General features: G+C 44.8%; 1 protein-coding gene across 1 annotated transcript in view; it reads right to left on the bottom strand.

The window, feature by feature from the left end:
- Positions 1-2,595: 2,595 nt before the first annotated feature.
- Positions 2,596-24,684, bottom strand: part of ABCB5 (ATP binding cassette subfamily B member 5) — a 93,626-nt gene continuing 71,537 nt past the window's right edge. Inside the window, exons 21-27 of the mRNA XM_084792258.1 lie at positions 22,508-22,608; positions 21,689-21,829; positions 11,845-12,001; positions 8,775-8,972; positions 6,929-7,135; positions 3,911-4,057; positions 2,596-3,280 (exon numbers count right to left, since the gene is read on the bottom strand). Coding sequence (XP_084648384.1) covers positions 3,089-3,280; positions 3,911-4,057; positions 6,929-7,135; positions 8,775-8,972; positions 11,845-12,001; positions 21,689-21,829; positions 22,508-22,608 — 1,143 coding nt within the window. The 3' untranslated portion in view covers positions 2,596-3,088. The remainder of the gene's footprint in view (positions 3,281-3,910; positions 4,058-6,928; positions 7,136-8,774; positions 8,973-11,844; positions 12,002-21,688; positions 21,830-22,507; positions 22,609-24,684) is intronic.

Here is a 24,684-nt window from a genome sequence, read left to right as displayed (position 1 = left end):
TTCCTTACACCCTGCCTCTATATAGGGTTGCAACCAACTTTTCCCCATGGCAGACCCCTTCATTTCCCAAGGGAGAGAGGCTGCCCTTGCTAATAAACACAGTTCAATCTGTTGAAGTCAGACTCTGGCCTCTTTCCTGCCTTCTGTCTTTTTTTTTTTTTCAGTGAAATCAGAAATCTGAAGAGACGTAAAAGCTGGGCACGGAGGTATTTGCCTGTAATCCCAGTACAGGATAGAGATGGAAGATCCTTGGGACTTGTTGGCTATCTGGTCTATCTGTAGTTTCAGTGAGAGACCCTGTCTCAAAAAAAAAAAAAAAAAAAGAGAAAAAAAAAAAAAAGAAAAAGAAACGTGGAGAGCCACTGAGGAGCATACACTGTGCTGACATTCTACATGTTCTATTCTCTCTCTCTCTCTCTCTCTCTCTCTCTCTCTCTCTCTCTCTCTCTCTCTCTCACACACACACACACACACACACACACACACACACATGCATATACATGCCCACAAACAGAGTGTGCATTTCGTTTCAACTATGGTTGCCCCTACAAAGCATCTGGTCTCAACCTACTTTCTTCCCTCATCAGCTGACAACCTCACAGATTGGAACCAGCAGTGTCTTTACTTAGGAGAATACTGCTTGTGCGTCTTTCACAATCAATGGGAATAAAACAAGGATGAAGACGGGCAGGGCTACCGATGAGAAGGGAAAGTGATTTTCTGTCGTCCACAGGCTGAGGTGGGTGCCAACAGGCTGTGCAGCAGGTAGTTGTAAGTATTTGCCCACCTGGCGGGGATTACAGAACTAGAGCCTGGGATGCTCTGGCCTCCAGTGTATGTATACCACATTTCTCTTTCATCCTGTCTAACCCGCTCTGGGAACAGAAGCTACCAAAGGTTGTCTGCCTGCACAGGGCCGAATAGCCACAAGGCAGTCAGTGTCAATGTTTCTAAACAGTGTTCCTGGTTCTCAACCCCAGCCCCATTTTCACTTTGTGTTTTCTTTTTAAAAGTGTAATAGTACACATAAATAGTTCAAATTCCCCTCTGCAAGATTTCAGACTGTTGGCTCAGAGCATTTAGAGAGGTTGGTTGTAGGTGCCATTGTAAATAGAAGAAAATATAATTAAGAGCAAAGAGGACAGTGATGCACACTGTTATCCCAAGACCAGGGTGCCAAAGCAGGAGTATCATGAGTTTGAGGCCAGGCTGAGCAAATGGAGAAAACTTGCCTTAAAAAAGAAGAGAGAGCCAAGCGTGGTGGCGCATGCCTTTCCGAGCACTTGGCAGGCAGAGGCAGGCGGATCAATGTGAGTTTGAGGCCAACCTGATCTACAAAGCAAGTCCGGGACAGCCAGGGCTACACAGAGAAACACTGAAACCAAAACCGAAACAAAACAAAACAAAAATTAAAATTAAAATAAAAACAAAAATAGGGGGAGAGAAAGGGTAGGCCCTCCAGCATTTGTCTCTCCTTCCTTCCTTTCTTCCTTTCTTCCTTTCTTTCTTTCTTTCTTTCTTTCGTTCTTTTGTTCTTTCTCTTTGAGAACTCTGATTGATTCCCTAGGCCAGCCCAGTTTTGGCTTTTTTCCCTCCTTATGGCCCTGACACATTTGAACTGTCAGAAGCTTGGACTGTCTGCGTGAGATCTGCACTAACTTGTCCCACCAACAAGTTAGTTGGTGGGACTGAGACGGGAGAGGGAGAAGGGTTCACAAGTTACTGTTGCTTTCTGAGGGTTTATAGGCAGTAAGTGGTTGCTGAGGTGTGTGTGTGTGTGTGTGTGTGTGTGTGTGTGTGCGGGTAAGTCGTCATGTTCTTGTAACCCCCTCACTCGTGTTCCTGAAACCAACCCTTATTAAACTCACTGGATAACACACAGAAGGACATAAAAGCAGCAGGGAGGCTGGTTAGGGGGAAAGGAAGGGATCAGCGGAAGCAGGTGGACAAAAGACGGCGATAGGTGGTGAGTGTGACCAAAGTATGTGTGAAATGAAACGCACGAAATGAAAATATGTCATGTGTGAAAATGTCGTGATGAAATCCACTGCTGCACATAGCTAATATATCCTAGCAGAAAACCTTAAGCAAGAGAGGGGCTGAAAGACGGCATTATGTATTTAAGTAGGTGGGAACATAACTCAGTTAACTAATATTGCTATTTATATTAGAATGTGTAAATCATACATTACATATTATTAAGTACATATGAATTTAAATAAATTGTTTGATCCAGTACTGAAAAGCATTTAAATTTCTTTACCCACAGTAGAAGTATCTTTACTCTAAGCGAGTGCTCATATTTCACTAAGCTTCATACCGAACAGAACACCCAAAGCTTGGAATGCAGTCTTCGGGAAGACCTCTGTACTAATGGGGGAAGCAGGGGCCGTATCCTGGCTGCTTTACCCTGTGCTCTTCTCAAACCCTCCCACTGCTGCCCAATTAGGGGATATTGCCGGGTTTCAGAAGCAAAGGAAGGCATAGACAGTGAGCCAGCACACCACGATGCCGGCACACTACCGTCTTCCCTGCCGTGCCACATCTAACCCTTTTGGCTGAGACCCCTCCAGTACATGGTGTTCTCCTGCGATGTCAACACAGAACATTGATAGAGAAATGCCTTTATTTTGTACAAAGCTGCTTATAAGAAAACACATTAGAATATTTTTATGAGATGAGAGATATGGGCACTTGCTCTAGGCAACTTTTGCAAACGTTTTGTTTTTGTTTTCTAACTTCCCATGGATGCCTGGTGCCCACGGAGGGGAGAAGAGTTGAGTGGACTGCAGTTACAGGTGGCTGTGAGCCGTCATGTGGGTGGTGCTGGGAATACAACCCAGGTCCTCTGGACGAGCAGCCAGTCCTCCAAACCACTGAGTCATCTCTCTAGCCCTCTTGGCTTGCTTTAAAAAAATCTAAAGGGAAGACACTTGAATGGAACATGTCTGTACTTGAGTGTCAGGATCCTCGGTGCTGACATATGCAGTGAGAGACCAGAGCAGGCCAAGAAATGACAGCATGCTCTTCAATACACAAAGACCAAAGCGCTTGCAAGGCTGGCAGCGTCAGGGCACCCACTATGCTACTAACAGTGTGCAGCTACTAGCTTAAAGTAAGTGTCTCCGTTTCTCAGGAGCTCTTGATGAGTTCCCTGCTCCTTGATCTTTCCATTTTGCAGAACCACGATCATATCAGCACTTTGTACCGTGGAGAGTCTGTGAGCCACCACTAGGCAGGTCCTCCCTTGCTGGGCTCTGTCAAGGGCTTGCTGAACCACCTGGAAAAGAAAAGGGCTCAGTGACTACCAGTTTGGGGTAGATCTTCACAAGCATGCCTAAGCTCAGTCGCTCATGATGTTCTTTGCTATACTTGCTTGTCCCCAGAGGAACTGCCTGACTTTGGGAAAGATCCACCCTACTCAATAGAAGTGGAGAAAAAGGACCAGAGCGGGACTGTGCTGGGAGTGTAAATGGAATGGTTATACACGTAAGGAGGTGGTCCCAAGCTCAGAGCGCAGAGGCCGTATCTCCATGCCCGTGTCCCCCCACCGTCTCCTTTTGCTCTAGCCATAGGAAAGGTCTGGGAAGGTAGAATAACAAGAATGCTCCCCTGCAGCGCATTCTGTCCTCACACAGAGACTCCTCCCCTTGCTAGCTGGTTTAGCATCCATGGAATAGAACAGACTAGAAAAGAACATTTCCCTGGGCTTCTCTTGACCGGACAGACACTTTCGTCCTGGACCCATTTTGTTATAAGATGAATTCAAAGGAGAAAACCGTTCTAGAACCTGGTTGTCCGACTTTGGCCCCTTCCTCCTTGGCATGTCTGCGCCTTCACTTTCCCCGATCTGACCCTGGACTTTGTGGTACTGCCCATTCCTGACTGACTCGAAGGAAGAGGGCGTTACCTTCTCAGTTTCATTGTCCAGGGCTGAGGTGGCCTCATCCAGCAGTAAAATTTTTGGCTTCCGGAGAAGAGCCCTTGCAATAGCCAGCCTTTGCTTCTGGCCGCCTGAAAGCTGCACCCCTCTCAGTCCGACTTGAGTGTTGTATTTCTTTCAGAAACAGGCCATTGACAAAGCACATTAGAAACTGTGGGAGAGACATCTAAACAGTTCCAACTTCTATGCCCGTGAAAGGGTGTGTGAAATCTACTCTTGGTCGTGTAGAGATCATCATCATTGCGCTTTAGGAAGGAATTTCTTCCGACTTCCTTTCTATGCTGTCTGCCCTCCCCCTCCCTCGACACTTCCCTTTTCTTTTTTTTTTATTGAGATAGAGTCTGACGTTGCCCAGGCTGGCCTTGAACTCACTACGCAGCCAGCAATGATCTTGAACTTGTGATCCTCCTTCCTCACCTCTCAGTTACCAGGATGACAAGCATTTGCCAGCATGCCCCATTTACGGGATGCCGGGGACCGAACGCAGGACATTGTGCGTATCAGGAAAGCACTTACCGGTGGAACCTCATAATCATAACACAAGGGGGAAAAATAACAAAGGAAAGTTCTCAGTAAACACAGGTGACTTTATAAATCCTAAGCCTTTCTAGTTCAAGATAGTTCAAAACATTTAAAGCCACCAGGCAAAGAGTGAGGTCTCCTTCCTCATGCTAGCGCCCTGTGATCACATGACCGGATGCCAGGATGCAGCCTTCCCTAGGTGCGTGGCTTCTGCATCCATGCCGTACCCACATGACACCCAAGCGCTCATGATGATGCTCCGCTCCTCTCAGGGTCTCCATGGCGTCCCTGTAGCTGCGCTAACAGAAGCTTCTGCCCTCACCAGGAGCCTTCTGAGTTTTTCCTGTTTGTTTCCTTTTGATCTTGGGCCTCACGTAAGTCAGCCTTGAGCTTGCTGTGTAGTCGAGGATGCTCTTGAGCGCCTCATCTCCCTCCACCTCCCAAACGCTGGGCTTACATGTGTATGAGACCACACCCATAACACTCCCTAGATCCCTGGAAGAGCAAACAAAAGCCTGGTCTGCCCACTCTCCACTCTCTCCTGTCTTTTATTTGTATATGGGTGTTGTGCCTGTGTGTATGTCTGTGAACCACATGTGTGGTCCTGAGCCTGCAGGTATGTCCGTGAACCTCATGTGTGTGGGTGCTGAGCCTGCATGTGTGTCTGTGGACCACATGTGTGTGGGTGCTGAGCCTGCATGTGTGTCTGTGAACCTCATGTGTGTGGGTGCTGAGCCTGCATGTGTGTCTGTGGATCACATGTGTGTGGGTGCTGAGCCTGCATGTGTGTCTGTGGATCACATGTGTGTGGGTGCTGCCCCTACACATGTGTATGTCTGTGAACCTCATGTGTGTGGGTGCTGAGCCTGCATGTGTGTCTGTGAACAACATGTGTGGGTGCTGTGCCTGCACATGTGTGTCTGTGAACCATATGTGTGCAGTATTCTTTAAGGTCAGAAGAGTTGTCAGACTCTCTGGACTTGGAGTCACAGACAGGGTGCGTTCTAGGAATTGAACCCACATCCTCTGGAAGAGCAACTACTCTCTTAACTGCGGAGTCATTTCTCTAGCCGTCTCTTCCATGTTTTTTTTGAAGATTTATTTATTATATAGCTATTCTTATTTCAGACTTTTTTTTCTTTTTTGAGACATTGTCTTGCTAAATAGCCCAGGTGGCTTCAGACATGCAGTCCCACTACTTCACCTTCCTGGGTCCTGGGACGACAGGTGTGAGTCACCCCTCTCAGGTGTGAGTCACCCCTCTCAGGTGTGAGTCATCCCTCTGAGCACCACTTATTCTGTGAGCACACCCGTAGTTCACCCGTAGTTCCGGTTGCCCTGTCTTTGCTCAGATTACATCCATGGGCTCAAAGCAAGGCATGTTCCCTGCATATTGCAAGGATGTCTGTGTGCACAGGACTGCACTTGGTTTGTCTGGGTTATCTTTCATAAGTAATAGCTCAGTGGTTTACCAGAAGCAAGGCCGAGTAGCTGGGTGTTGAGTAAATAAGATAGATTCACAACGAGGAGAAGAAGTGCAGCTTTTAAGCCATCAGAACATGGCAGATGGATGAATAAATAAAGTTTGAAATAAAGGTAAAATAAGTCCTAAAAAACTGGCAGGGAGTCAACCATTAAATTTGCTAAATTATCCCTGGAGAAATCAGGACTGATAACAGCCAGATGTTTGGGAAGACCCTGCTGTCCCTGATGAACACGGGAGGATTATGGGGAAAGCTGACCTTGTCATTCAGAGTTTTACATTGATACTGTGATATTATATTGGGACACATGTCAAGATCAGTTTGTTTGCTTTAGAAAAATCTATTCATGTTGGGTGCTGGTGAGGCACACCTTTAATCCAAGCACTTGGGAGGCAGAGGCAAGTAGATCTCTGACTTTGAGGCTAGCCTGGTCTACAGACTAAGTTCTAGAAAAGCCCAGGTTACATACACAGGGAAACTCTGTCTTGAAAAGCCTCCCTCCTCAAAAACAAAACAAAACAAAACAACAACAAAACTATTCTTGGACAGGTGTGGTGGCACCCCTTTAATCCCAGTACTTTGGAGGCAGAGATACGTCTGTGGGTCTTTGTGGGTTCGAGGCCAGCCTGGTCTTCATGGTTAGTTCGAGATCAGCTAGACCCACCTAGTAAGACCCTGCCTTAAAAAAAAATCTTAAGAAAATGCAGTAAATCACAAGGTTCACTTTTATTTCTTCCCCAAATGTTTACCTCAAAGTGACACCGTGACTTTTAAGTTCATGCCCTCACACAAGGCAGAATGCAAACACAGAATGACATAACATGTGACCGTCAGTCCAAGGCATTCTATATGAATGTCTATCAGGCCTGGAAAAATACATGAAAATACCAGTTTCCTTTTTACATCTACCTTTATGTGAGACTGCATCAAAATCAGCACTCTGCAGCTTTGTAAGTCCAGATTTCAGCTGTTTGCTTACCCCAGGGAGCCCTTCAATGAAAGAATGCATGTTGGCTGCGGCTGCGACTTCTTTGATCTCCTCTAAGGGCACCACGCGGCTGTTGTCACCATAGGCAATGTTCTCTGCGATGCTGCAGTTGAACAGCACAGGCTCCTGGGAGACGATGGCTGTCTGGGAACGCAGCCACTGCACGTTCAACTCTCTTATATCAACACCATCAAGCAGCTGCCAGAGCAGAGTGGAGGAGACCAGCTTGTTAACAACCGTGTCATGTTACACTTCACGCTAGTCACACACATGCAAATCATAACAAGAAGCCTAGGAATTCAAGCGATTTTTTGAGGTGTATTTTTTTGCCAAAGGAAGGTTCATAAATCAATGGTTGGATAGGAGCTCCTATCTTACAGATAACTGAAAGGCTGATTGCAAACACATCCTCCTAGAAATGATCACAGGTTCCAGGGCTATGCCCAGAGACAAGAGCACACCTAGGATTCTGTCTTGAAGTTACATAGAAAGTGACCAGCCTCCTCCTCAAGTGCAAGAGCACTCAATTACTGATGCCCAACAAGAGGGTTGGCACAGACCAATGCAGAAGTGTAGTTGTAGAGATAAGCATTTTGTCCTGAGCTGCATGCACCCATTCACACAGATACATTAAAATCATCTGCTGTTTGATGAGCGTGCCCTCTGTGTGCCTGGGTACTGGGGGAGGAATACAATGCAAACTCCTCACCCTGACGGTTTATGCTGCAGCTGACATATGTAGGGATGCTAACAACTCAGAAAGAGAAGGCGACATGAAGATAGGGTAGCAGAACAGAGGGGCTGAGGCAGAGGATGTCTAAGATGGCCACTGGAAGGCACTTTGGGACTAAGCCGTAAGTGACAACACATAGGCAGCACCTGAGTCATGATGAGTAGCCAGGGAAACAGCGAGAAAAGGGTGAGCAGATGCTCTGGAGATGGGTGCTCAGTCCAAGTAAGAAGGGCAAGGAGGGGAAGTCTGGGGAGAGAGAGGCAGGAGCCAGGTCACAGAGGGCTTCAGTGGTACTAACGCCTGTTTCGTGGGGAATCACCCTCAAGTGATTTCAAGAAGGGAATGCAATATACTGCCCCCGAAAACAGGCAGATGCCACCCAGCTCAGGGGAGCTTTCTGAACAGCTCTGTTTCCTGAATGTTTGTTGAGAACCTATAAGGGAGAGAAGACTTAAGTATAGGAGAGCAGGGTTAACATGAGAACCTTTAACTTTTGGGGGAGCTAAGATGCAAGCTTTGTGTATATGAGAGGGCGCGGGAGGAGAGGAGAGAAGCAGCGGCGGGGAAGGGTGAGACAGACGTGGAATATGAAATATGTAATACAGAATATGAAACACGTAAGGCGTTAGTAGCTACAAGCAAGGTAAAGAAAGGGTGTAGTCCCTGGGCTTGAAGGAGGAAGACGTTGTTTCTTTTTGAGATGAGGACTCTCAGCTTAACAGAGGTTGATTTGGAGAAAGCCTTAGCCTTGGGGGACGGGGAAGATCTTGACAGCTGAGGGTGTGGAAGGCTGAGATCAGCCAAGGGTGGAGACTGTTATGGTTCTTAAGCTAGACGGGGTCGAGAGCAGTGATACTCTGGGAGGGAAAGCTGACTTGCCCCCGCGCCCACATTCCAAGAGTTCACAGCTTGTAAAATAAAAGCTGAGGCTGTCAGGAGAGCTCAAGACTTTGGGTCACTGTGCTGGTTTCAAAGCCGCGCTCACCGGCTAGGGAAGAGGACAGAGCTGGGCGCGCAGCTGCTGCCGGCTGCTCTACCCGGCTTACCCCCACATTTAAGGGTTTGCCACTAGCCCCCAGCACAGGTGTTTGGAGTCCATCTTACCACTTGTCCTTTCGTGGGGTCATAGAATCTCTGCAGCAGTTGGACGCAGGTGCTTTTCCCACAGCCGCTGCTCCCAACAAACGCTACAGTCTTCCCTTTCTCAACGCTGAGGGACAAGTCACGAAGGACGGGGACTTCCGGACGACATGGGTAGAAGAAAGACACTTCTCGAAATTCTAAGTTCCCTTCGCAGGTGTCCTGTAAGAGGAAGGAGGGCGCTGACTACAGTGGGCTTAGGAAGGTGGCGCCCCACGGCCATTCCCGGACAAGCGTTCTCTGTAAGTTTTTCATGTTTATTCGACATTTCAGTTTCAAACACATTCCTCTCCAGAGAGCCCCTGACTCAAGCCCGACCTCACCAGCATTTGTGTTTTTGTGTATATTTGCTGCTCCTTCACTGCTGGACTGAATTCCCTCAAAGCACTAGATTCCTTCACTTTGGGACCACAGCCTGCCCTGCTGCCTCGCTGAACCAGCTTTTCTAAATAAACTTTGCTGTCTTTAATTTAGTTTGGGCTTTGGAAACCTTTTACTGCTTAACTCAGAAATGCCTTATAGACTCTGTGCATAACTTTTATATATATATATATATATATATATATAAACTGGACTATGTTTTACAGTTAATATACAATACTTTGAACTCCGATCTATCTTCATTTTCAGTTAATCATTATTTGGCACTAATACTTAGCTAAAAGTTTACTTTTCTCTGTTTTTCAATATCATGGTTTCTCTCATTGGTTTTTTAAAAAAATTGCTCACTTGTTTATTTTTAATTATATGTGCTTTGGTGTGAGGGTATTACATTTCCTGGTACAAGAGTAACACAGACAGTTGTGAATGGCCATGTAGATGCTGGGAGTTGAACCCAGTTTCTCTGGAAGAGCAGCCTGTGCTCTTAACTGCTAAGCTGTCATTCCAGCCACCATAATGAAATTCTTTAAAAAACTTTCCGGAACTATAAATGGTGGTTAATTGTTTTATTTATTTTTGTCTCAAAGTTTTGGGGTTCTTTTAAAATCCACAGTTGGCCTGTTTCTCTTGTTTCCTGCCTCTTTCTCTCCTCTTTTTCTCTCTCAGTACCCCTCCTCAAGTGTGTGTGTGCGTGTGCGTGTGTGTGTGTGTGTGTGTGTGTGTGTGTGTGTGTGTGTGTTTTGTTTTCTGGAGGTCACGAATACTAGGCACATGCTCTGCCACTGAATAACATCCTCCAATTACACTAAAGAATTTTTGGCTCTTGTGATCCAGGTTGACGCAGACTGGTCAGATCTAACAGTCATGTGCACTATTCTGTAACTAGGAGAAAAGGCACAAAGCATGTCTGATGGGGGTAGGTGTAGAGCTCAGTGGAGAAGCACTAGCTTAGCATTTGAGAAGCCCTGGGTTAGATTCCCACTGCTGTGCATGCTGGGTGCAATGGCACATATCTGTGACCCTGTCGTTTGGGACGTGGGAGTGAGAGGATCAGAAGGCCAAAGATCACTGTTGGCTACATAACGAGTCTGAGGACAACCTGAACAACAGGTGTGAGGTTTTTGTCCCAAACACCAGTATACATATAACAGAAAACATGTTTGATGATCTTACTCTGTTGCTGACGGCATGAAATGGTAAGGTGTGGCTAAAAGTTCTAGTAGCAGTGTGAGACACCCACCGTGATATACACCAGATCTAAGCAGGAAGTAGAGGTCATTTGTTTTTGGTTTGTTCATTATTCATTTTGTCCCTAGAACATACTCTATTTGCCCTAGTGTGAAAGCACAGTAGAAAACGGAGAGAGAAATTACCTTTGCACATGTTCTGGTGCCCTTGGGAAGTCACAGAGAGATGTTCTAGAAAGCCCTTAGGTCTCAGCACAAGAATAAACACAAGCTTATTCTTATTTTTTTTTAAATTTTAATATGTCAAACTTCAATTTCATATGAAAGTGGAGAAAGTGTAATAGGCTGCTATGTGCCTGTCAGTTAGCTTTTTTATCTATATCCATATGTGGGATTTATTTGCCCAGATTTTCAATTTTTAAAAGCAGAAGTGATAATCTGAAATATCTTGTTAAATAAAATACTGAATAACTTTGTAGTATATATATGAACTATTTACGTCTATGTCATGTATATTGTTTATCCATCCCTTGTTTGCTTTCTCCCTCCCTCCCTTCCTTTCTCCTCAGCTTTTATATGCATGTAATTCTAGATTCTCACAGCTGTGAGACACTCATTTTCCTTTGAACTTCTGGAATAAATAGAAGCAGGCATTACATACTTATACATGCCAGGATTTAAAATATTCCCATGCCCTTTACTTTCCAATATATTTGATTTTTCTGTCACACATCTTTGAGCTTTACATTTTGAGAATTTTAAGGTGTTTTTATTTCTGTTACCAACCATGCACACAAGCCTCTTATATAATTATATACCTCCACTGAGACTGCTATCTTAAACTGTCATGTAAACAAGTCTACCATTACAACTCTAGAGAGAAATAGTGTATTTTTAAGTGAGAACTTTAAGTATGTAGATAATGATGATTCTATTTTTTAAATATAAAAGTTCTCGAAAGGTTTTTGACCCTGAGCACGTGCTTACTGTACAGGACTGTTATCAAAAAGTATCTCTTCAAATCATTTAGATCTCTGATGTTTCTTTTTCAATACTAGGGGTCTCTTAATGTTTGCAGTTAAACTTGTGTGTACAATTTAATAAATGTATTTAGTCCCCCTTTTTCTTCTTATGCAAATGTTTACCACGAAAACTGTCTTTGACATAAAAGGCACTATTCACCTTGCAGATATAATTAGAGAAAAATAAATGAAATATAGCCAGCATTCATGCAAGACCAAAACCACTGATGTTTAAATACATTTTGACTTAGTAATCAATGTTTCACCGAACATTCTTATGGCATTAGGTATATAAGCTAATAGAAAATTTTCTAAACATAAAATCTATTTGAGGAATAGAGCATTCCTTGTAGTGCTAAGATCTTCTATGCAGACTTCTGGTGCCTGAGTTCAGGAGTGCATTCCACGTTGGCAATACATGTACCGAGAAAGAATGGCGCTTACTGGCTTTTTCCCGCCTTGACTGCAGCTGTCTATAGTTGGTGTCTTTTTCAGCAAAGCAAGCAGATGTGCAGCTCCAGCTTTGGCTTTGGAATATTCAGGAGCCCAAACAAGTGTTTCTCCAATGGCCATAGCCCCATATGCAATGGCGGTAAAAACTCTGTTGAAAGATAAGACATCAGTATCTCAGGTCTATTGTAAGAGCAGAACTTGAGGCGTCAAGGGAGCATGAACAGAATGAAGGGCAGCGCCGCCAAAGCCGAAGGCTTGACAATGGCTTCTCTTTCCAGCTTCCTGCCAGGTATAAAACAACCCCTGAGTTATCTCAAAAACTCCTCTTTTGAATAATGATCAAAGATTCCAGCCAGTGAGCAAGAAACCTTTTAGACTCTTTGATACAGGCGTGCTTGTTGGAGATTTGGTCAGGAATGCGCTGATACAGGGAGAATGTGTCTCTGGTGTTGAGATCTGATGCAGGTCCCCTCCTTGTTTGCATGCAATGTAGTTACAGCAGGTGGCTGAGGCTGGGTCAGATTAATCCTGTGCCTTAGGTGACGCACTGTTTAGAGAGCAAAGCATGGACTTGCACTTTCTTACTCTCCCTGTAATGAGTAAAGGACACTTCCGCCAAGCCTGGAGGAGGAGCCGTGATCTTGTAGTTTGCTATAGATTCTGATCTTAGTTTCGATACATGTTTATTATGACCTGGCAAGCCGGCCAATGGTGTTTGGTATCAGTACACAGGGAATTCACAGAGTTATGACTTAATGTGGTTAAATATTTTCTTCCTGCTTTTCCTGTTTCATTTTAGGTGTAAAAATAAAGAACACTTCAGCCACAGCTGGAGACACTTTGTCACTGGCAACACATAAATACCAGGTAGAAGGGCATCTTGGACCCCACTTGCTTGTTTGCTTTGATCCATCACAAACTTGTCTGAGCATCTGGCAGGGTAGTGCGCTACTTTAACCCCTGCAATCAGGAGGCAAAGGCAGGCAGATGTTTGTGAGTTCTAGGCTGTGGTCTACAAAGTAGGTTCTTGGCCAGCCAGGGCTGTGTAGAGAGACCTTGTCTCAAAAACCAAACCAAACCAAAACCAAATTCTCCTGGATTCCTTGTGAATTTCATCCTTTTCCACCCTGTGTCCTCTCAAAGGATGGGGCTGTGATCTCTTCACTTGACCTTAGACCCCAAGTACTGATGGTTTTACAAAGAAACACAGTAGAAAGTTTATAGAGTATTTGTTGCTAAAACTACTGTTGTCAATAGTTCTGTGATACTAACAAATTGTTATTACTCTTTAAAGAAATTCTTTTATTTTTAATTTTTTTTTCAAGCGGGGTTTCTCTGTGTTATCTTGGCTGTCCTGGACTCGCTTTGTAGACCAGGCTGGCCTCGAACTCACAGTGATCCACCTGCCTCTGGCTCTGCCTCCCGAGTGCTGGGATTACAGGCGTGTGCCACCACTCTCTGCTTAAAGAAATTGTTTAAGGGCTCAAAATGCCATTCAGAAACTAGATATAAAGCTGTAACAAGAAGTATTGTCAGATTAAGGTAATGTGCTAAATAGCTTGTTTGTTGTCATTTGATACAGTGTTTCCCGATATCATTTAAGCTATTCTTGAAAGTACTATACAGGCCAGGTTAATTTTGAACTCAGGATCCTGTTGCCTCAGCCTCCTGAAAACTGGGGTTAGAGACATGTCTCTGTTCCTGGCTATATTTGTTTTGAATGCTAGAGAAAGTCAGGCTGGATAAAATTGAAGTCTTAGAGCCCGGTGTGGTGACGTACACATTTAATCCAAGCACTTAGGAGGCAGAGGCAGGTGAATCACTGTGAGTTTGAGGCCAGTCTGGTCTACAAAGTGAGTTCAGGTCAGCCAATGCTACACAAAGAAACCCTGTCTTGAAAAACAAAACAAACTAACAAAAACAAACAAGCAAACAAACAAACAAACAAAACGAAAACCCCAGAACATTGAAATCTTAATCTGACTCAAGATCAGGATTGGGCAGGTGAGGTGGGAAGAGAGTTGTACCAGGAGTGTGGTGACCTGGGTCCTAAATTACAGGGCGGAGCTTCTCAGCCTCTCAGAACTTGGCAACTGAGAAAGCCTAGAGTCTGTCTTAGTCACGGCTCGGTTGCTGTGAAGAGACACCATGACCATGGCAACACTTATAAAAGAAAGCATTTGACTGGGGTTTTGCTTACAGTTTCAGAGGCTTAGTTCATTATTATCAAGGTGGGGATCATGGTGGTGCACTGGCAGACAAAGTACTGAAGAAGTGGCTGAGAGTTCCACAACCTGAGCCAAAGGTGACAGTCGGGAGAGCGACGGGGCCTTATGTAGGCTTTTGAAAGCACAAAGCTCTCCTCCAGTGACACACTTCCTCCAACAAGGCCACACCTTCTAATCCCTCAAAAGACTCCACTTCCTGCTCACAATTCTTACTAAAACCACTATGATGAGGTGTAATATGTGTCCTGATACTCAACCATCCCAAAACTTCCACTCTTAGAGCAGCTTTAAGCGTTAGGCATAGAGAAAGTGCCTGAGCTTCCTGTCCTTGCCAGTTTCCTCTTTAAAATGGAAGCATTGCTCAGAAGGGCTTGCCTTAAAGCCTTGTTTCTGTAGGAGACAGAGCAAAGAGTCTCAAGAGATGGAGCTGCAGCACAGTCCTTTTACCTTTGTCGTATGGGGGAGACTGTTGCTGTGGGCAGTACAGTGATGTGGCTGGGTGGAAGGTCTGGGTTCTGTGGTGACCTAAGGTGAGGCAGGGACATTGATCTTCTTGATTCCCCCATTTGGGTTCAGTATAAAGTTAGGCCAATACCCACACACCCAGATACCTGGTTTGTTATCTCATCTGTCTAGGCTGACTCACCCAGAAGTGAGCTAAACCATGCTTCTCTACAATTCAACAGGCAACAACCCAGTCAAACCAGACCCTTCAAACCCTGCTCAAACTACTGTGGAATCTGAATGGAGGGTTTACCCAGAGGAAGCAACCATCAACCTCCATGTCAAGGCATAGGGCATGTCACCCAGGGGTAACCTCCATGCCAAGGCATGGGGCATGTCACCCAGGGGTAACCTCCATGCCAAGGCATGGGGCATGTCACCCAGGGGTAACCTCCAGGCCAAGGCATGGGGCATGTCACCCAGGGGTAAGCCACGAGAATAGTCAGATACACTAACAGACATTTAAAGTTACTAAGGTACGTTCATTGCATTAAACAAGAAACATACCGCAGGTTAGAAGTGATTTCCCTACTGAGCTAACTCAGACATGCAAATATGTGAAGCAGGAATTAAGTAAGGCTCAAACAGGGCTTCATCATGTGTTGCTCAGGCTGGACTTGAACTGAATTCCTATGTAGCCACGTAAGCATCTTACCCATGGGGCTCCCCTCCCAGGCAGCTTTCTCTCTTAAACTTGTTTTTTTTGAATTGGCACACAAGGTAATGAGGTTCACCATGCATTTTCATACATTCTCTGTCTCCATGGCTGGTGTCCTTGGGGAAAAATCTTAGTACAGCACGTGACACCGAATCCATTGTGAACCCCTTTGTGTTGGCCAGGCTGAGGAAGAAGGGAGAGCAGGGAGTTGAGGTGGCGCAGCCTGGCACTCTGAGGCCTTATCCCTTCACACGCCAATTACGCGGGTTCTCCATCATGGACAGCGCGCTGCCACCTCCTCACTACACTGGTCCCTCCAAGCACATCTCAACACTGTGCCAATGCCAGCGCCTATTATAATTGTTAAGATAAAACCAGAATTTTAAAAAAAGTTTCTTTGAATATAAACAATCTCCTAAGACACAGATATGAGTGATTCCAGTTTTAAGCACAGCTCATCCAAACAGGGGTAACCAGCACATTCACCAATCATCACGTGTCCCCTGATGCCTGCTCCAGTGTGTAGACCTTGAGTGACTGACCCATCGTGAGAGGAAGTTTAGTGTTCCTCAAGCTGGGTTCCCAGGACCATGTCTAAATTCCTGGTTGTTTGCCTTGCATGTATGACTTGATTTCTTTTTCTTTCTTTCTTTTTATTTTTTATTTTTCAAGACAAGCTCTCTCTGTGTTAGCATTGGCTGTCCAGGACTCACTTTGTAGACCAGCCTGGCCTCGAACTCACAGCGATCCGCCTGCCTCTGCCTCCTGAGTGCTGGGATTAAAGGCGTGCGCCACCACACCTGACTTGACTTGATTTCTTTTTGACTCTGACTCTTAATTATAAACAGGAGCTAAGAATTTCTACATGTTGCATGGTGGCTCTCAGAATTAAATGCATAAATGATATTTGGCACCTGGAATATAAGAAGTGTTAACGAACAAATTGGTGTGCTATTCCTCTCATTGAATGAGGAGGTGCTGGGACACTGTTGGAAAAATGAGCTTTCACACTTGTGGAAATACAGTACACAATAGGTCTCATCGTAGTGGTCAAATACCCCAGACTGTGGGGTCCTCTTTGGATGGAAAGGGGAGAAGATGTCATCCTGGAAGTGCTCATTGAGGGAACTGGCTCATCCTTTTTTCCCTCTTCACTCAGATGCAGGCTATCGGTCCTCTCCTGCCACCACAGGCCCTTGTCACGATGGATGAAGGAGTACCACAAACCAGGCATTTACTCCAGAGCTGGTGAGTGTTTTCAAACACTTGATACAATCTGACCACCTAGGAGATAATTAGACCAGGAACTTCCCAGTTCACAAATTAGGAAACTCCAGCTTGTGAAAATTACGCAGTTGGCCCAAGATCACACAGATGGCAATGCTCACAAGCCTCCTGCTGGCTGTTTTCCTTACGCACTGCGCTTTCTGCTGGTGCGCATGGAGTCTGCCCTCATGCTGTTTCCTAAGTCCCGTCCCTCTCTTGGGATCTGCACCCACCTTAGACCTCCATTCTACTTTGACTTCTCTCTGTAAATCTCTCCTCTGCTAAGCTAACTGGCTTGGATGCCTTTCTTCCAGATGACTCCTGGGGAGGAGGCAGCTGGAGCAGACAGGTGTCATCAGGACACAAAGAAGCCTTTCCTGTTTGCTAACTAAGGTGACTGTCTCAGTTATGAAGATCAGTTCTAAGAAAAGATAGTAACGAAAGCCTAAAGGCCCTCTTTCTAGCCCCTGGTGTTTCAAAGTATCAATCTGTCATTAGTATCATTGAACATGAAACTCTGTTGCTATTGTTCTGAGAGCTTCATTTAATGCTGAGAGTTCAGGGTGGCTTTTTGTTGAGAACTGTACAGGACATACACACACACACACACACACACACACACACACACACACACACACACACACACACGAGTTGACTGTCTACCTTAGAAAGTTTTCAAGTCTTTACTCTTACTGTTGTCCACAGTCCATATTTCTTTCTCTTTTGCCTGAGGTAGGGCTTAGCTTTGCTGTGTGTACCACAAAGCCAGAGGAAAGCCTGAAGCAGTCTGCTTTTGCTCTTGGATAGAGTCTTGTTCTGTAATTCATGCTGGCCTAGAACTCACTATATACTTTGGTTGGCCTCCAATTTGCAATCTTCCTGCTTCTGCCTCCCAAGTGCTAGGATTACAGACTTTTGCTAGGATGCCTATTTTATTATTGCAGAATGAGACAGGGGAAACTAAACTTATTTTATATTCCTAAAATGTTGTGTATTTATTGTGAAGTAATCAGCTTGAGCATTGCTGAGATAGCAGAGAGGGGGTGATTTTACTACCTTTCTGAGTATGAGGGTCTACACAGGAAGTTTTCTGCAGTCCCTGATCCCTAAGCCAAAGTCAACAGAATAAAAACATAACTATCCCGTTTAAATGCTCACTCCAGGGAAAGTTCCACAGTTGTGCAGATGACACCAGTCAGCTCCTGTCACAGGCACATGTTCCCTTTACAAAGACGGCTTTTCCCTCAACAGCAGCCTGACAAACCCCTGTGAGTGCATGAGGAGGTTGTGCTGTGGCACTCTGCACACCTCCACTTCCCAGCACCTTCTGAAGAGACAGCTTACCCACACCTGTAGTTGCGAGCCTTGAAGATACACTCATATTCTCTTGGGCAAGAGTATACCATTATTATTGTCATTTATTTCATTTATTATGATTGTGTGTGACGAGGCATGATACACAATGCGATGGCGAGGGGGCTGTGCTGGCAACAACATGGATGTGGAGGTCAGAGAAAGACTAAAAAGTTGTCTCTCCTCTTCCTCTCTATGGGCTCAGGAATGAAATCAGGTCATCTGGCTTGCGCAGCCAGTGCCTTTTCCTGCTGAGCCATCGTACCCTCCCCACATCATTACTGTAACGATAAACTAAAATATGACTCCCCCAACTTTTCTGTAATCCTAGGAAAGTTTCTGGTAAGACACCAAACAAATGAGTAAGAAATTTATTCTGGTATGGAGAGGAGAGTAAAATAGTTCTGGCATTCGTGTTTCTTTTAAGCGTGTGACTCTGGGCCTTGTGATAATCTGGGATTTTAAATTAAAATCCGTATTTCTGGCCCCATGTCAGATCTGTAAGTAGACTTTAGGGTGAGCTCTAAGCACTGCCTTTTACCGTCAGCTCTGAGATTACTGAGACGGAAGGCTACCTAAGAGACCCGTACAAGAGGATTAGTTTAGACCCCTGTGAGGACTCTAGAAGAGGAGATTTCCTTTTCAGACCTTTTCCATTCAGTTGGGTGATTAGAAAGAAAGTCCTCCATCACTCTAAATTGTGGAAGGCACAGAGTCTCCTAGTCTAGGTATCCAAAGGGGACACTTTAGAGGGTGTACTGGTAATATGTGTGTGTGTGTGTGTGTGTGTGTGTGTGTGTGTGTGTGTGTATTTAATTAAGACTGTTCTCACTGGTTCTCAGCCAACAAGTCTGTACCATGTGTTACTACTCTGCCCTCTGCCTGTAGCTAGACAAGTGTTTCTTCCTTCCTGACCCCGGGAAATACCATCATGTTACTATTCAGAAGTGTGTGTGTGTGTGTGTGTGTGTGTGTGTGTGTGTGTGTGTGTTTGGAGAGAGAGAGAGAGATGTGTGTGGAGAGAGGGGGGGGAGGGAGAGAGAGGGAGGGAGGGAGGGAGGGAGAGAGAGAGAGTTAAGGTTCAAGAAGACCTCAGACTCACAGCCAAGAATGACCATGAGTGTCTCATCTTTCAGTCTCTCCCTTTTGTGCGCGGCTGCTACATATACGTACCCGGTTTTCCTTGGTGCTGGCCAGGGCTTTGTGCGTGCTGACCAAGCACCATGTGCCTAAGTCAGCTGAACTGTGTGTGCCTCCTGCTCTAACCATGCTGACTAAGCTCTGTGAACTAAAGCTAAGGAAGCTAAGCTTCCTGGTGACTATTCACACATGGATGGTCTGAGAGCTCTACAGCCCTTCAACACAGAAACCCAGGAGCCACAAAAGAAATAGAGAGACTGAGGCCAATGATGAAGAAAAGCATAGAGAAACTGCAGAAGAAAATTTCTAGAGGGAGCTGGCAATGCTACTGAAAGGTTGGAGGGGTTGGAGAGGTGGGAGAATTGAGGGCTGATGGGTGACATGGAGGTCAGCAGTGACCTTGATAATGCCTTTTTAGTGGTGAGGAGAGAAACAAGGCTTGGCCTGGCCATAGTTTACCCAACGTAAAGCACTGACAGAGGCAGAAGAGGACTTAATATCCAGGCGAAGATTCCTTTCCTTTTCATAGGTGGTTGAACAGCAAAAAAGCCAGGCATCGCAGTGCACACCTTTGATCCTGGCACTCCAGAGGCAGAGGCAGGCAGATGTCTCTGAGTTCAAAGCCAGTCTGGACCACATGGCAAGTTCCAGATAGCCAAGGCTACAAAAGAGGTCAAGAATTTGAAAGAGAGCAAAAAAGGGTGCATAGAAAGGTTTGGAGAAGGGAAACAGTAGAGGGGGGATGCTGTAATTATATTTTAATCTCAAAGAAATAAAGAGAACAATTCAAAACAAAGGGGGAAAAAGCCCCCAAAGCAATGAAAGGGTAATGCCAAAAAAAATAAAATAAAATAAATAAATAAATAAAAGGAAGAAGAAGAAGAAGAAGAAGAAGAAGAAGAAGAAGAAGAAGAAGAAGAAGAAGAAGAAGAAGAAGAAGGAGTCTATGAGGAGGACAAAATGTCTGCATTTACAGGGCTGGAGGGTTTGAGTGCAGAGAGCACAGCATGTTCTAAGTTTCTAGCATTTGTTTGACAATCAGACTTTGGGAGACAATAAACTTCTAATCCTGGGAGTGGCCACACGACACCAGAAGCAAGGCAAAGGGCTAATTTAATGGGGTCTTTGAACTGCGTGAACTAATCCATATGGTTCTGGGTTTTGTTTCCTGTTAATTTGGCAAACTGGTCTATGCAATCAGAATGAACCCTGAGGCGGCATTCCTTAACTGTGTTTTAACAGATTTCACAGGGCACTGCACATCGCGTTAGAGGGAGGAAAACAGAGACCAGGGACCTTGCACTTTTCTGTTGCAGGTTTTTGTTTTGTTTTGTTCAAGGCTGGGGGAGGGGGTGCAGCCGGGGAGGCGGGGAACAGGGGGAGCAAGGACTGGGGCAGGGGTGTGGGGAGTGGGGAGGGTTCCTGTGTAGCACTGGCTGTCCTGGAACTTTTATCCACAGACAAGGCTGACCTCAACCTCGCAGAGCTCTGCCTGTCTCTGCCTCCTGCACGTTGGGATTAAACTTGAGCGACCATACTCGTGTGAAGGGAAGCCTGCTTTGGGCCAGCTGGGAAGCAATGGCTCTTTGCTAACCTGCCATTTACTATTAGCTGGTAAGACTTAGGAATGCTGGTTTGGTGACTTGTAGGCTGCCTCTTATCAGTACTGAGCAAAGAAATGCCCTAGGGCATTTATAAACAAAGATTATTTTTTTTCTGTGAGTAGAAAATAAAAATTATCTGAAATCATCCTGAAGTTATATGGCTTCGAGTGAGTTTTGATAGTTTCTTTTAGTTGGACATACCTTCAAACCACAAGTAATGTCTCAGCAAGGAGGGAATTCCAGAGGAAAATCAAGAGCTGTGGGAGGCTAAGTCCCAAGGAAGAGCCATGGCACTCCTGAATAGCCCCAGGCAAAGACCTTATCATTGGGGACCAGCGACTGAGCCTTGCTTCAGGGTGCAGGCAGGGCACAGGGACGTTGTTGTTTTTTTTTAAAGTTTGACTTTTCTGTAGCTGTAAACATCTAACAATGAGAACTGCAATATAAATAGCAATATTTCTGGCATTTTAGGTCTGAGCAGCTGAAAAATAACAAAGTTTCTCCCGTTGCCATAGCTAGATGTTCCTGTCAAGCGGAGAAGGTCCTCATGGTACAAGCAGGATGGAGAGCCCCACTTTGGGAGGAAGCTGGCTTGTGCTCATCATACTGATGAGAGCTTTCCCTACACGGTGAACCTATGAAGTCTCTCATGTCCTCTGGCAGAGGACAACAAGAAACCAGATTCGCCCCTGTAGCCCATATTGTAATGAGCTAAATCTGAGAGCAATTTATTTGGGAATCATTTGCACTGCATCAGTGTACACACACAGCATAATCTAGAGCCACTGCACCAAGTTTAGTTATGCTGTGCTTCTTTTAGCTACCAAGCACCACCACCACCAAAAAAACCCCCAACAACCTTGATTTAATCACTACACAATGTAAGCATCTGTCAAGACATCAGTTTGCCCTATAAATAGACCCAAATGTTACTCCTCAGTTAAAAACAAACACCACATGCATTACAGATACACTTAAATGTCTCAAGAAAGCTTCTTCCACAGGTGAGCAAGATGAGAATCCCCCCAGGAACCAGACGTGTGCGCAGCCACTTACAGGGCTTAAGGGTTTGCACAACTTACGTGAACATGCCTTCTGGCGTCATCCGTCCTGCCCGAATCAAATAGGCTCCAAATCGAAACCCTGCTGCATGGGCAAAATGCACAAAAGCATGGCTGATCGCATAGCAGCTCCCCGTGATGTGTGCCCTCTTCAAGGAATTCCTGAAAGACACAGGGACCGAGTGACAGGGCACGGGCGATAGAAGGCCAACATAGGAAGCTCAGGGTGATGACTGTAGAGGCCTGTGATGTTATAATTCTGTGCATATGCCCATTTCTAAGGATTACAGCATTACTACAGAGAAGATAGGCATTTTCTCTATAGCTGTAGATGGCTTACTTATAACACAGTTGCCTTTACTTTCAAATGCGTGGGCGGGCATCATGACATAATAACTAATGTAAGAGTTGCGGAGAGGTGCCTCAGCAGTCCTTACACAATTTCTCTGATTCTCACCGTGGCCTTACAGCAGTAGAATAGAACTCATAGTTAAATAAGCACCATGTGCTCTTTGTTTGACATCTAAGCTCTCTTAGAGATCTAATGTAGGAGCCATCCTACTTTTTTTCTTCCACACGTCATTTCCTCAGCCTACTTTGAGGAATAAGTCAACGCTGTGCCCTCACTGAGGCAGCAGATGGTCGCCCGGGGGCCTACACATTCTTGTTATGTCGGCCCTTGGTGCTCTTCCCTCCCTCTTGATGAAGCCACATAAAAAGTTGTTGGGAAAGTTAGGAAAGGAAACCAGGGAAACAGCTTAGCAAGGAAGCCACGGGCGGCACCCTAAGCAGCATATTCCCAGGACGAAAACCAGCAGAGTGGGCTTGGGCTATAGTCACCTGTGTTGGGTCTGAAGTGTCTCCTCATACATTTGCTCAAAGGCTTTCTCTCTTGTTAATGACACCACAGTACGTATGTTCTCCACAGCTTCTGTTGCTACCTTATAAGGCGGAACAAGAAAATCAGAAATAAGGTTAGTGATATTAAACTCCCTGGTAGTGAACCAGTCTAGGGAGTACAGTATTTCAAGTCAATGTTTTTTTTTTTTCTGGCAATTACTCTTACCCCTTCTTCCATTCAAATGAGATGAAAATTACTTGATGGAAATTCCTTTTGAAGAGATTTAATACTTCCAGTTTAGGGCCCCGTAAGTCATTACTGAATTTCAGTTTCAATTGTTTCCCCAGCAGAAACCAAACGCTAAAGAGCATGCTCACTTGACAATGAGCTTCTGATAAATTATGAAACAATTCTTATCAAAGATAGCAGACAAAATCAAATCAATAATTCTGTAGCAGAATTGCAAATTGTAGCCAAACAGGACTCAGGAATATGCCAACAAGGCATCATGCGGAGTGGCTGTAAAACTCTTTATAGGACAAAAACATTTCTCATTTGAAGCCTGGGAACTTAAAAAGATATGCAATTCAAATATGATTGTTTCTTTAAGTTTAATTAGTGTTCAGAAAGAATATAATTACATGAGTTTCAGAATGTGAGAGGCTTCTGGCCTCGAGTAACATTGGAGTCTGAGAATGCAGGTTAAATTGAAAGATGGAGTTTGTGTTACTGCGTTTTGTTTCAGACTGCCTCAGTGACTGCCATGCAGGGGACGCAGGCGGACCCGCACTTGTATTAAATGGCATTTTAGGTTGCAAGAGTTGGCTGCATGATACTGTAATACTAAGACTCTGCTCTCAGTTTTCAGGTTCAGTTGTTTTAAATTCTCTTTAATTCCACAATTTCATTAATCTCAACTCTCTACTTTTAACCCAACTTGTTTACAAGGAAAACGGATAAGACTGTTGGAGTCTTATTTAGGAAAAAAAGAAAGAAACAGAAATAAAAAAAAACTCTTTTTGATTGTTTTTCACAATGGAGAGAGGAGTGTCACTATAGAAATTTAGAGCCAGGTGTGGTGGGGCACACCTATGATCCCAGCATTTGGGGAGGCAGAGGCAGGGGGATCTCTGTGAGTTTGAGGCCAGCCTTGTTTACAAAGTGAGTTCGGGACAACAAAGGCTACACAGATAAACCCTGTCTCAAAAAACAAAAACAAAACAAAATTTAGAAATACTCTAGTCGTTTTACAAAGTGTGTATATATTCATATGAGTGTCTTGCCTGCACATTTTATTATTAAAGCGTTAAATTTACATTGATTGATGATTGACTGTGTGCATGTGCTTGTGTGGGGGAGGGGATGGGGAGTGCTACAGCATTCACAGGGAGGGAAGAGGACAAGTTAGGTGACAGTCTGTTTCCTCCTTTCACCATGTGGAACTCCAGGATCAAATCCAGTCATCAGGCTTGGCAGCAAGTGCCGTTACCTGATGAGCCATCTAGCTGGCCTGGTCTGTAGTCTAAATTGGTAAGCTTACTTCCTAAAAGCTAAAGGCAGTTCCTGATTGTACAGTCTCATGACACTGAAATAAAACATCAAAGGGCACATTTATAACAACAGCTGAGGACACAAAAGTGAGATGGTTTAGAACATTTCCATATGATCAGCATTTTAAAAGCATGCAGGGAAGGCTAAAAAACAAAACAAAACAAAACAAAAAAACAAAACTGTCCGCTGTGTCTGAGAGGAATATTTGCTAAGCAGTTCAGTTCATCAGGCACAAGAGGACATCGCAAGGTCCCTTATCTAGTGTAGGAAATGTGGAAAGGTCCAAGGGTCGGGCAAAGCCGATCACTAACTGTCTGCTCGTTAGAACATTTGTGATGTGTGTACTATGTTTGCTCTAACCCAGTCACTGTAATGTAGAGTCTAGGTGACATTAAACTCATTTTCATGTGCAGAGGATGGCCATCAATGTGGGAAAGAGCTTTGAAGTCACACAAAGAGAAAAAGCCTAAGCCTGGAATGTGTGTCTCAGAGAAGACCCAGTATTTGTGTGCTGCAGCTTCTAAAAGGCTGTCATGATTTAAAAAAAAAAAAAAAAAAGGAATGTAGTACACAAAGCTACCCAAACAAAACAAAACCCAGAGTGCCTCCCCCTCCTCAGACCAAG

This window comes from Acomys minous (assembly GCF_964271855.1).
Source record: "Acomys minous genome assembly, chromosome: 8".
Lineage (NCBI taxonomy): Eukaryota > Metazoa > Chordata > Mammalia > Rodentia > Muridae > Acomys > Acomys minous.
This window is presented reverse-complemented; position numbering and strand designations above follow the sequence as displayed.